Raw genomic sequence first — 13,052 nt, 5'->3', positions numbered from 1 at the left:
ACAATCGCATTTCTTTCATTGTCGTTTCCCACATAGCCTCAATAAGCATGTTACGAAACGCAGAGTTAAAATATCTAGACCTCTGTCACCATGACTAACTGATGACGTTAAACGCATGATGTCTCATCGAGATTCATTACATCGGTTATATAGACGAACCAGCTCTCCTGATGTTCTTGAACAGTATCAGCCTCTGCGCAACAAAATTAAAGTATTGATCCGAAATAAGGAATTCTCTCACTACCAACAGCTAGCCAATAATAATATGAATGCACGAAGCACATGGCGAGAGCTTCGCTCCATGGGAATAGAGAAACTTGAACCTAACCATTGTAACTCAGATATATAACTTGACGACTTAAATAAACACTTCTCTGACGTTAAAATTAAGGACCAACCACAGATTATAACTCATACAATTAACACACTACTTACTAAACCGCCACCAAATATACCAATGTTCAAATTCCTTACTGTTAATGAAACTGAGGTGAAGCGTGAACTGCTTTCGGTCAAGTCAAATGCCACTGGAGTTGATGATCTCGCCATCACCATCATTAAACGCATTCTAGATATTATTTGCCCAGTAAATACTCACATATATAATTTGTGCCTCAGTTCTGGAACATATCCAAGGATTTGGAAAGATGCAATCATAAATGGTACCAAAAAAGTCTCCAGCTATTTCCCTATGAGACTATCGACCTGCGTGTATACTTTCATCTCTCTCCAAACCCTTCGAACGGATAACCATCGGCAACTAACGGGGTATCTTAACAAATATTCCTTGTTTGACCCATTAGAGTCAGGCTTTAAAAAGGGACACAGCACGAACATTGCCCTATTGAAGGTTACAGATGACATCAGATACACAATGAGTGAACAGAAGGACACATTACTTACTCTTCTTGATTTTAGCAGTGCATTCGACACTGTTAACTTAGACATATTGCTGACCAAATTAAAATCCCTTCATCTAAATCACAACTATTTAGCTCCTACCTCACAAACCGCACACAACGATTCGTTATAAAGAATAAGACTTCTCAATGGGCAATGAAACACGCAGGAGTACCACAAGGTTCTGTACTTTGACCATTGCTTTCTATTTTATACATAAACTACATAGCATCTCGACTGACCGGGCGAGTTGGCCGTGCGCGTAGAGGCGCGCGGCTGTGAGCTTGCATCCGGGAGATAGTAGGTTCGAATCCCACTATCGGCAGCCCTGAAGATGGTTTTCCGTGGTTTCCCTTTTTCACACCAGGCAAATGCTGGGGCTGTACCTTAATTAAGGCCACGGCCGCTTCCTTCCAACTCCTAGGCCTTTCCTATCCCATCGTCGCCATAAGACCTATCTGTGTCGGTGCGACGTAAAGCCCCTAGCATCTCGATTGAAATATTGCAATTATCATATATATGCGGATGACTTCCAAATATATTATCACACAAATTTGGGAGATATTCGTCTAGCAACTGATAGAATGAATGCTGACTTACAAAATATATCATCATACGCTTGTGAAAACTCTATATTAATAAATCCCTTCAAGACAAAAGCTATTATAATTGAACAATCGAAATTAATAAACATGGCGAAATCTTTAAATATCCCTGCACTCACTCTATCTGATACCAAAATTCCGTATGAAAGTTCGGTAAATAATCTAGGTGTTGTTATAAATGAAAACCTAAATTGGAATGAACACGTCACCCATATCTTTAGCAGGGTATATGCCTTACTCCATCCTCTGAAATACCGCCACAACATTTTACCGTGAAATATGAAAGTCAGGCTTCTAAAAACATTAGTTCTCCCTTTATTCTACTGTTTTGATGCTGTATTCATACATGCAACGAAAGAACAAATTAGAAAAATACAAAGCACCATGAATTCCTGCATCAGATTTATATTTTGGTTACGCTAACACTCAAGCCACACCTTATTACAAGCAACTTTCTCTCCTGAAATTTGAAGAACTCAGAAATCTTCATGTAGCCCTGTTGGTGTTCAGATCACTAACTGAGAGAACTATCCAGTACCTGTCAGCAAGCTTTACATACCTTTCCTCTTTTCACCAGCATAATCCACGCTATGTTACTACACTTAACAGGTCAGCTGCCTATAATCACTCATTTGTTGCGACGGGAAGTAGATTATGGAACTCTATTCCAAATAATATCCGAATTAGTAACTCACTAGAGTCTTTCAAGTCTTCCTACACCGAGCTCGATAGCTGCAGTCGCTTAAGTGCGGCCAGTATCCAGTAATAAGGGAGATAGTGGGTTCGAGCCCCACTGTCGGCAGCCCTGAATATGGTTTTCCGTGGTTTCCCATTTTAACACCAGGCAAATGCCGGGGCTGTACCTTAATTAAGGCCACGACCGCTTCCTTCCACTTCCTAGGCCTTTTCTATTACATCGTCGCCGTAAGACATATCTGTGTCGGTGCGATGTAAAGCAAATAGCAAAAAATATATTCCTACAGAAGGTATCTCTTAGATGCATAAGCCCACGGTGTGAATCTTGATGAATGTTGGTGTATAGATGTGTGTATAATTTAGTTCATTTTTCATTAAATTAATTTAAACTTATTTATCATGAAATTTCATTTAGTAGTTTGACATATGATATGTTCACATTGATATAATTATGATATTGCATTTATTTTGAATTTATGTTACACATTAGCTTCTTTTAAAATATTTAATATTCTCCACGGTTTTTCTGTACAATGACGCGGTTAAGTGTAAGAGAGGACCATGAGTCCTAACTTCGCCACTATTAAAGACAAATAGATAAATAAATTAAATAAATAAATAAATGAATAAATAAATAAATAAATAAATAAATATGTGACATTGAAATTATTGGTGAAACACACAGCTTCAGATACCACCAGTCACCACTCGTGATTTCCTAACTCCGATCTCACAGTCTACCAGTGGATGGCAATCGACGTACTGCCAGACCCTGTTCTATAGCATGTTGTTACGTAATAGGCTACATATAAGTTGTCGTGTTATCTGAGCAAATGAATCATGCAATGAACTGCAGTAGGTACATTAGTGCACATCTCATTCACTGGTAGCTGCAAAATATTAATATGGAAAAAATACAATTTCCAAAATAAATACTAGGCTTTTAAAAATGTGAACGTTGTTTCATGTATCATAATGAGTGATTTTCCAACGAATTCTCCAATGAAATGGTATTGACATCGTTTGTTTAAATGGCAAGTAAGTGCATTTCTTTGTTTCAGAGGTCCCAGACACTGTCAAAATATACCGGATACATCACGAAGAAGCGTTCAGTGACCAACCAGGTGAGTTACCATCATTACTTCACAAATGAAAGCCATATTTTAAATGTAGTGTAAATATGGACATTTCTTTTATGATCGCGCTGTTCTGTAGTTATGCGCAACAGCAAGGTTATCCGAAAAACAAAACTTTAAGTCACATTTTCTCGAACGTCAGAAGTTCCGAACTCAAGTATCTCAAATAACGATGTAAGTTCAATAATTAACATGAAGGCACCTTTCATCTTTAACAAGAATGCGTCTGGGTCATGGATGCTATCCGAGTCATCTCCAGAGGAAGAAGGTATTGGACACCCCTCACTGCCCAGAAGACGCTGGAGAAATAGCCGACTTGAACCACATCCTACTGTCATGTAAGAAGTACTCCCAAAGACAGAACCATCTCTTCTCTTCTCTAGTGGAGTTAAATACCCCACTGCCAACTACACTTGTCTTCCTCTTATCAAACCTAAATCCACAATTATGCGCTGTAATTTCTCAATATTTGTTTTGTTTATTTATCATCAACAGAGTTATTAATTCTCCAACTACAGATGACATAATAAATTCAAATAATAACAATATTAACAGAACTTACTACTACTACTACCACCAACGGGCGAGTAGGACGTGCGGTTAGAGGCACGCAGCTGGGAGCTTGCATCTGGGAGATAGTGGGTTCGAATCCCACAGTCGGCAGCCCTGAAGTTGGTTTTCCATGGTTTCCCATTTTCACAATTAAGGCCACGGCCACTTCTTTCTAACTCCTAGGCCTTTCCTATCCCATCATCGTCATAAGACCTATCTGTGCCGGTGCGACGTAAAGCAAAAAAACTACTGCTTCTAATAATAACTAAGCAATATAAGATATACCGGTACACATATTTACAAAACACACACCGAAGAAAATAACATGAAAAAAGTTAATAGATTTGAAATGACCGATAGATAATATAATTTCGTGTGGCTATTTCTAGCCGAGTGCAGCCCTTGTAAGGCATACCCTCCGATGAGGGTGGGTGGCATCTGCCATATGTAGGTGACTGCGTGTTGTTGTGGTAGTGGGATAGTGTTTGCCCAACCAAATATCAAGAAGAAGAAGAAGGATAGTGTTACGTGCGGTGTGTGAGTTGCAGGGATGTTGGGGGACAGCACAAACACCCAGCCCCCGGGCCATTGGAATTAACCAATGAAGGTTAAAATCGCCGACCCGGCCGGGAATCGAACCCGGGGCCCTCCGAACCGAAAGAGAGTACGCTGACCATTCAGCCAACGAGTCGGACGACCGATAGTGATAAAAGAAGGAAATATAACTTTCAGTTACCAAAAACGCAGGAACTCTCCGTCTCTGAGGTGTCCATCAGATGTCTATGAATTTCACTAGCTGACGAGTGAAATACATCCACCATTCCGCTAATTTCATTCAGGGATCTTAGTGCCTGCATAAACCAAGAGCTCGTGTGTGATTCACTTCTGCGCCTGGCTAAGTGAAGGGTTACAGCCTGTCGGGTGTTGTGAGAAGGAACATGAATTGCTAGTAACTGGAGCAAATTAGGACAATCAAGGAAATTCCGATACATTTGTGTATGAAACGTGCGTTAACATACCTGCGCCTAGTTCTAAGAGACTCAGTACCGGTACGCATCTTTGTACAAAACAGATCATAATTTACCGATGACAGCTTGATACCCAAACACATTTTCTTTCTTTCTTTCTTTCTTAATCTGCTTACCCTCCAGGGTTGGTTTTTCTCTCGGACTCAGCGAGGGATCCCACCTCTACCGCCTCAAGGGCAGTGTTCTGGAGCGTGAGACATTGGGTCGGGAATACAACGGGGGAGGATGACAAGTACCTCGCCCAGGGGCCTCACTTGCTATGCTGAACAGGGGCCTTGGTGGAGGATGGGAAGATTGGAAGGGATAGACAAGGAAGAGGGAAAGAAGCGGCCGTGGCCTTAAGTGAGGTACCATCTCGGCATTTGACTGGAGGAGAAGTGGGAAACCCACGGAAAACCACTTCCAGGATAGCTTGTGACGTTGGTGACGAGTATTAGCTCACCCCAACCATATTTCGAATACTGCATTTGTGTTTTTTTTTTTAAATTGTGTCATTCTGAATTATTTCTGTCTTGTATTTTACAAGTACCTTCTATGTGGCCTTGCCCAATTTATTTGGTACCATCTCGGTCGTTGTCACCATGATATTATTTTACCTTAACATTTCCTCTCTGAATCCTTATTATCTTGGTCTGGTACGATTCCGCGCCGTATGTTGTAGTTTCTTATTGAGAGCGAGTCTCTGAATTTCTCTCTCTCCGTGCGGTGGGCCATGCTCATTATCGGTGTGGTCCGCCATGAGTAATCCTTGGAGTACGATGGAGGCAAGACGTGTTTCGTTCCCTCTCCTGGGTCGTTTTCCGATCCACCACATAGATAAAGGATAACAGTGTTTCTACATAAGGACTTGTCCTTACTGCTGATCTATCAACTTTGGGAACGTCTTCCTTTTATTATGAATTTATAACTTCAAGTATATCTCAGTTATGTGAGTAACGGATAGTAGTACACTTCTCCAACTCCAACAAAGCAAGTAAGTCTTTTCTTCATTTCTGTCTTGGATCTGCTTGCTGCTGCGTGAAGAATTATGAGTGAAATTCTTTCATCTTGAGTATCGTCGTCGGTCTTGGATTTATTATGTCGTCCAGTTTTTTTAGGTTACCTTAGGTCTTTATGAATTGGGTTTCCAAATTGTATCTAGTTTCACATAAGATCCGTTTGGTGAAAAGGAAGTGTAATTAATTAAAAACCAATTTATTTGATAATACTAATGAGTAACTATGAAAAATCTCTGTGTATAATCTTTAAACTACGCGAGATTTCACTTGGGTACCAGTCTCCTTATTCGTTTTAATTTCTTGTTTACCTCTGTTTCTGCTGATTTAATTTTGACTGTGTTTTGGTAATCTTTCCCTTTCCCTTCGTATTTTGGTTGGACCTGTGTGTTATTTGGGTTCATATTTTCGGGGGTGCCAAGGACTCTTGGCGTGTTTGTTACCATGGCAACTGGTCACGGTTGTGATTGTGTTTGTTGTTGTTTGGTGGCGTTCTGCTTCTCTTAATTATGCATGTGAATTTTGGTTCGTTTTTTGGGGATTTTTCATTTGTTTTCCATACCTTATGTAATTTTATGTATTCCGCTTTTATTGATCCTTATATTTTTCTGGCCTTCTGCCGGCTTATGTCTGCTATTTTCTCATCCGCGTTGCATGTACTGGGGGCCGTGTGAAATCTCCGTGGTGATTAGCCTAAGTGTTTTCGGTGTAATGAAAATATTTATAAGTTAAAGGAATGTTGTGAAAAGAAATATTTATTGAAGACGCAATGCATAAAACATGTTAATATTTCACACGTAGTTGGATTGGTTTGAAGTTATACAAAATGTATCAGGTAATTTTATTTTTCCGTCCGGACGGCACGTTAAGTTTTTCCTTCCTAAATTTATTTGTAACCCAGTTTGGGTGGTTTTAATTTTGGACGCTTCCCCGATAGTGATGGCTTAATTAATTTATTCTTTAAAATAAATAAATATGTAAGTTATGTTCATTATGAAAAACTTGTCCTGTTTATTGTAGATTAGAAATTTCACTACCGTACCAACATTTATTTTGGTTCATGGACTCTGGGTAACGGATTGTTCAACTAAGGTTGTGGTATGCTTTGATGGTAATGAATTATTTTACTACTGTCCTTAATTTTCTTGTCCCTGTTTGACTTCTACTGCTGACAGTCGGTAAGGCGGTAGAAGCTGAGGTGGGAATCGAACCCATCTCTACTCAGTTGACCTCCCGAGGCTGAGTGGACCCCGTTCCAGTCCTCGTACCACTTTTCAAATTTCGTGACAGAGCCTGGAATCAAACCCGGGCCTCCGGGGCTGGCAGCTAATCACACTAACCACTACACCACAGAGGTGGACTCCAAACACATTTTACTGATCCATTTTGAGAATCTGATCTGTACTCGTTCTAAGGCATTAACTAAGTACACTATTCTAGTTTGTGGTGTGTGTTTCATCAACTCTCCAAGTTTGGCTCCTGCAGTTGGCAGGTCTACTTGACCTTGCTGTTTGTTTCCTCTGTTCCCTCAGTTCAGTCCAGGCATTAGCTGCGGTGTCCGAGTGGTTAAGGACTTGAACTTGAAATACAGAACAGTCCAGGCATGCGTGCAGTGCAGTGCAGAGCAACTCAGTAGCAACGTGTACTCCGCAACAGAAAGCGCAGTGTGTTATTTGGCTTGTGAAAACTGAGTTAGATATAACAGTGCAACGTAATTTTAGACGTCAGTATGGTGGTGAACCACATACAGCAAAAACTATCCGTCACTGGCTAAAGTCTTTCAAAGAAAACGGTAGTGTTTTAAAAGCAAAATCACCAGGTAGACCGAGAACTTCTGAAGATGTTGTTGAACAGATCCGTGTTTCGTGTGTTCGGAGCCCGAGGGAGTCATTTGTCAGACGTAGTCTACAATTAGGAGTGCCTAAAGGTACTGTGTGTGATGTTGTACGTAAGAGACTTAAGTTGCGCCCCTACAAATTGCAGCTGTTAGGTACATGAAGTAAAACCTACTGATAAAATCGAAAGGTATAAGTTTGCTGTTGACTTACTACACAGAATTGATGATGATGTCAATTTTTAAAAAATATATTTTATTTTCTGATGAGGCTACATTTCATGTTAGTGGAACAGTTAATCGTCACAAGTGCAGAATTTGGGGCGCAGAGCATCCACATGAAGTTATTGGGCATCAACGTGACTCTCCAAAAGTTAATGTCTGGTGCGGTTTGATGGAAGATCGTGTGATTGGTCCATTCATTTTTGTAGAAAAAACAATAAACGGGGACATTTACTATGAGATGTTGACAGAGTACGTCTTTCCTCAAATGGACGATATTGAGGCGGAAAAGGGGCTTGTGTTTTTCCAACAAGATGGCACCCCACCTCATTACAGTAACAATGTGCGTGCGGCTCTTGACACTCGTCTTTCAGGAAGGGGGATAGGCAGGGCTGGCCCAGTACCTTGGCCACAACGAAGCCCAGACTTAACCCCACCGGACTTTTTCTTTTGGGGCCACATACAAAATGTTGTGTACAGTGAAAAGATCCGAGACATCAATTACTAACGGGAAAGAATCGTCGCGGCGGTTGGGACAGTTACACCTGAAATGTTGGTGAATACGTGGAGAGAAATAGAATCAAATACAGTATAGACAATACGCGACACTCAGCGAGATATCGAGGGACGGCTATTAGAGCTCTCTCTAGCGGATTGACCTGAGAACTACTGATTCTGTCATAAGAGCACGTGTATTTGTGTGTGAAGTTTTTGGTGTTATTTATGCGTTTTCAGTGATTTGACATATTTAAATAGTAGCGTGTGTCATTCCTTGATATCTCCTCTCAACGTGAAGGGAAAGGTATGTGCTGTGTTTAGCTATGAAGTAGAGAAAAATGTGCCGTCTTTCTTCCGTTTCCCTCGTCACAAGAAAATTTAAGTAATATTGTGTTTGCATATATATTCTTCCAGTGACAAAGAGATGTTTATAGTACTTCATAATCTTCTGACCTGCTCGACCCATATTTTAACTGGCTTAAAATAGGCTATAATACGCATATTTTATTGTATAGTGCAGCAGTTAACCTTCAATACCGATGTGTTGTTGTAGGTGTGATCTGTGGGTTTGATTTAATTCAGGAAAATACATATGCATATGAGTGTGGCTGGTTGTGTTCCTAGTTACCCCATTTGGAATGCCGTAATGCGTTGTCAAGCACTGAAGAAAATATTGGTAATTTGAGAAACGTACATATATTTTGTTGAGACAATATGATGATGCAAATTTGCTTTACCCTAATGTAATGGCATTGTGGCAAGTATTGCTTATAGGGAAAGTTTGAATGTTTTTGAGGCTAAATTTATAGATTTTCTTTCTGTTAGTAGGCTTCAAGTTAAAAGGAAAATTGTCCAGCTCTTAAATGTAACCTCATTGAACCATGTATGTAAGGAATGTGCCGATATTTTTGTTGACAAGTGATTTAATATGATGATACAATGCTTTTAACTGAGAAAAAATCTAGCCGTGAACGTTCAGGCAGGAATTCTAAAGCTAAAAAAGTACCTAATGCATAAATGAAAGATCAAACCCTTTCACAGCAGTCCATTTCACATCTTGATTATATGTCTAATTTCAGTCTTTAAATACACTGACTGACAGAGCAAATGCAACACCAAGGAGGAGTGGTTCGAAAGGGATGAAAGTTGGGGAAAAAACAGAGACGGCACGGACGAATAATTGATGTTTATTTCAAACCGATATGCAGGTTACACAATGCGCACGGCATCGACTCAGTAGGATGTAGGACCACCGCGAGCGGCGATGCACGCAGAAACACGTCGAGGTACAGAGTCAGTAAGAGTGCGGATGGTGTCCTGAGGGATGGTTCTCCATTCTCTGTCAACCATTTGCCACAGTTGGTCGTCCGTACGAGGCTGGGGCAGAGTTTGCAAACGGCGTCCAATGAGATCCCACACGTGTTCGATTGGTGAGAGATCCGGAGAGTACGCTGGCCACGTAAGCATCTGTACACCTCGTAGAGCCTGTTGGGAGATGCAAGCAGTGTGTGGGCGGGCATTATCCTGCTGAAACAGAGCATGGGGCAGCCCCTGAAGGTACGGGAGTGCCACCGGCCGCAGCACATGCTGCACGTAGCGGTGGGCATTTAACGTGCCTTGAATAAGCACTAGAGGTGACGTGGAATCATACGCAATAGCGCCCCAAACCATGATGCCGCGTTGTCTAGCGGTAGGGCGCTCCACAGTTACGGCCGGATTTGACCTTTCTCCACGCCGACGCCACACGCGTCTGCGGTGACTATCACTGACAGAACAGAAGCGCGACTCATCGGAGAACACGACGTTCCGCCATTCCCTCATCCAAGTCGCTCTAGCCCGGCACCATGCCAGGCGTGCACGTCTATGCTGTGGAGTCAATGGTAGTCTTCTGAGCGGACGCCGGGAGTGCAGGCCTCCTTCAACCAATCGACGGGAAATTGTTCTGGTCGATATTGGAACAGCCAGGGTGTCTTGCACATGCTGAAGAATGGCGGTTGACGTGGCGTGCGGGGCTGCCACCGCTTGGCGGCGGATGCGCCGATCCTCGCGTGCTGACGTCACTCGGGCTGCGCCTGGACCCCTCGCACGTGCCACATGTCCCTGCGCCAACCATCTTCGCCACAGGCGCTGCACCGTGGACACATCCCTATGGGTATCGGCTGCGATTTGACGAAGCGACCAACCTGCCTTTCTCAGCCCGATCACCATACCCCTCGTAAAGTCGTCTGTCTGCTGGAAATGCCTCCGTTGACGGCGGCCTGGCATTCTTAGCTATACACGTGTCCTGTGGCACACGACAACACGTTCTACAATGACTGTCGGCTGAGAAATCACGGTACGAAATGGGCCATTCGCCAACGCCGTGTCCCATTTATCGTTCGCTACGTGTGCAGCACAGCGGCGCATTTCACATCATAAGCATACCTCAGTGACGTGAGTCTACCCTGCAATTGGCATAAAGTTCCGACCACTCCTTCTTGGTGTTGCATTTGCTCTGTCAGTCAGTGTAATAACCAGTTAAATAATTCTTCATTCATTTATCCAGAATTGCTTTAGCAACTTTGAAGTTAATATCTTAGTAACACTTTCTTTCTAGACGTAAATTATTTATCCATTTCCGTATATACATTTCCATTGATATCTGAATTTAGCGCGAATTTTCAGGTCAAGCCACTAGGAGCGCCACTTACGACTTGTCTCCCATTTTAACAAGGCTAAATCCGGAAGTGTCGCGCATTGTCTGTACTGTATTTGGTAGAATATCGTCTCGACGTGTGCAGGGCAACAAATGAATCCCACGTTGAAGTCTACTAACATTAAAAAAACTTGAAGGAACTCTATTTCATGGTATGTACTCACTGATGTACTTTTCATTAATTTCCCCATTAAATTTATACTTAAAAGTAGGGAGTTCTTTTCAAACACCCTGTATTACTGTGAAGAAATCCACACTTCAGAGCAGTATTTCTAGACTAGACCGTATAAGCGAGAAATACAGGGTTTTAAATTAGACAGATTGAAAACTCTAGCAGTTCCCTTTGAGGAAGCCTAATGTTTTAAATGCCTTGTTAACGGTTTTTAACACATGCTCATTGAAAGATAAACCATTTTTATTACTATAAAGAATACTAAGATCGTTAATTTTATTAACACGCTTCACTTCCTGATCATTTATGTGATACTTGAATACTCGTACATTAACTTGCGATCTTCTCCTGAAGGATATTGCACTGCACTTTGAAATATTTAGGGTTACCAGTCACTGATATTATTCGTATCATACTGTAACAATTCAGTCACTCATCTTTTCTATTAGACTTTAAGGTCATCAGCATAGAGCATAGCATATTTATCAGACTGCAGTATTAAGTTACAAGTTACGATTCTTTCTCTACGACGGAGATTTATATGCTCTCTCAGTGTGTGGCCGCTTGGTCTTCCGAAACCGAACGCTGTTAGTAAAAATTTTAAAAATTTAAATTCATTCGTTTTACTACTTCAGTTTTCCTTTTTCTTTCTTCACTCTTTTCAGTTGTCAACAACTCGAATTTACTGTTAAAGAATATACTTATATATTACGATAAGTGATTCACATTACAGTGCTTTGGTAAATATATTGTATATAGAACCTGCCAACTTGAGTTCAGAAGTCGGCATTTGTATTGAATAGGTTGGCAAAACAGTAACTAGATTTGTAACCGCAGGTAAGAGTGGCGCAAACGGCTGAGGTACTGACCTTCTGACCCCATCTTCCATCCTGGCTCAGTCCGGTGGTACGGTATTTGAAGTGTTGGTAGATTGGCTGGCACGTAAAAGAACTCCTGCATGAACAAAATTCCGGCACCTCGGCTTCTCCGAAGACCGTCAAAAGTAGTTAGTGGGACGTACAAACATTATTATTAGATTTGTAACCAAGGGGATAAAAGAACATGGCATGTGCAAAGTGAGCAGCGGCACGCGGTTATGATTCAATGCATTGTTCCCTATCCCAAAATATGCCTCTGTGTAAAACTTAAGGACGAGATAGATAAAGCAACATAACATATCAACTACTCAGTAGAAATGAATGAAAGTGCAGTAACATGTTGCCAGAGGTCTCCCACACGTGCATAGAAATCTGACGTGGGAGGTCAGCGCGACTATAGCGCCAAATTGGTCTGGCCTCGCAACACGAGGCAGGAATGGGACAAGACAAACTGAGTCAATCAGCGAGTTGTTACGGTGCTCTGTGGTGGTGTTATTCATTACAACATGGCCCAGAGACAACATTTGGATGACTTCACATGGGGAAGAATCATTGGGAAAATGGAAGGACGAAATGTGACGAGTGTAGCTCAGGCGTTTGGTATTGCTCACAGCATTGTTTTACGTGCATGGAGAGCATTCCGAAGGAGAGGAGGGGGTCGACCACTGTTAACTTCAGCAGCAGATGACCGCTACATTGTGCAACAGGCAAGAAGAGACTCGCGTCAAACAGCGGGTGCAATTGCAACGACATTTAACAGGACTGCAAGGCACCCAGTCTCACACTCTACAGTGACATGGCCCCTGCATGGGGGTGGTCTGTTTGCCCGACGACGATTACG

At 41.8% G+C, this 13,052-nt stretch overlaps 1 protein-coding gene across 2 annotated transcripts in view; it reads left to right on the top strand.

Annotated features, from left to right (window-relative positions):
* The window catches only part of LOC136876466 (uncharacterized), a 468,653-nt gene that overhangs the window by 86,231 nt on the left and 369,370 nt on the right, over positions 1–13,052 (top strand). For both annotated transcript variants that reach the window (XR_011018471.1, XM_068228445.1), the window contains exon 3: positions 3,263–3,325. Coding sequence is in view for 1 of the 2 variants with exons in the window: in XM_068228445.1 (XP_068084546.1) it covers positions 3,263–3,325 (63 nt within the window). In the remaining variant the exon portion in view is untranslated. The remainder of the gene's footprint in view (positions 1–3,262; positions 3,326–13,052) is intronic.

Source organism: Anabrus simplex, chromosome 6 (genome assembly GCF_040414725.1).
Source record: "Anabrus simplex isolate iqAnaSimp1 chromosome 6, ASM4041472v1, whole genome shotgun sequence".
Classification (NCBI taxonomy): Eukaryota; Metazoa; Arthropoda; class Insecta; order Orthoptera; family Tettigoniidae; genus Anabrus; species Anabrus simplex.
Note: the sequence above shows the minus strand (reverse complement) of the source record. Positions and strands in the feature narration are given on the sequence as shown.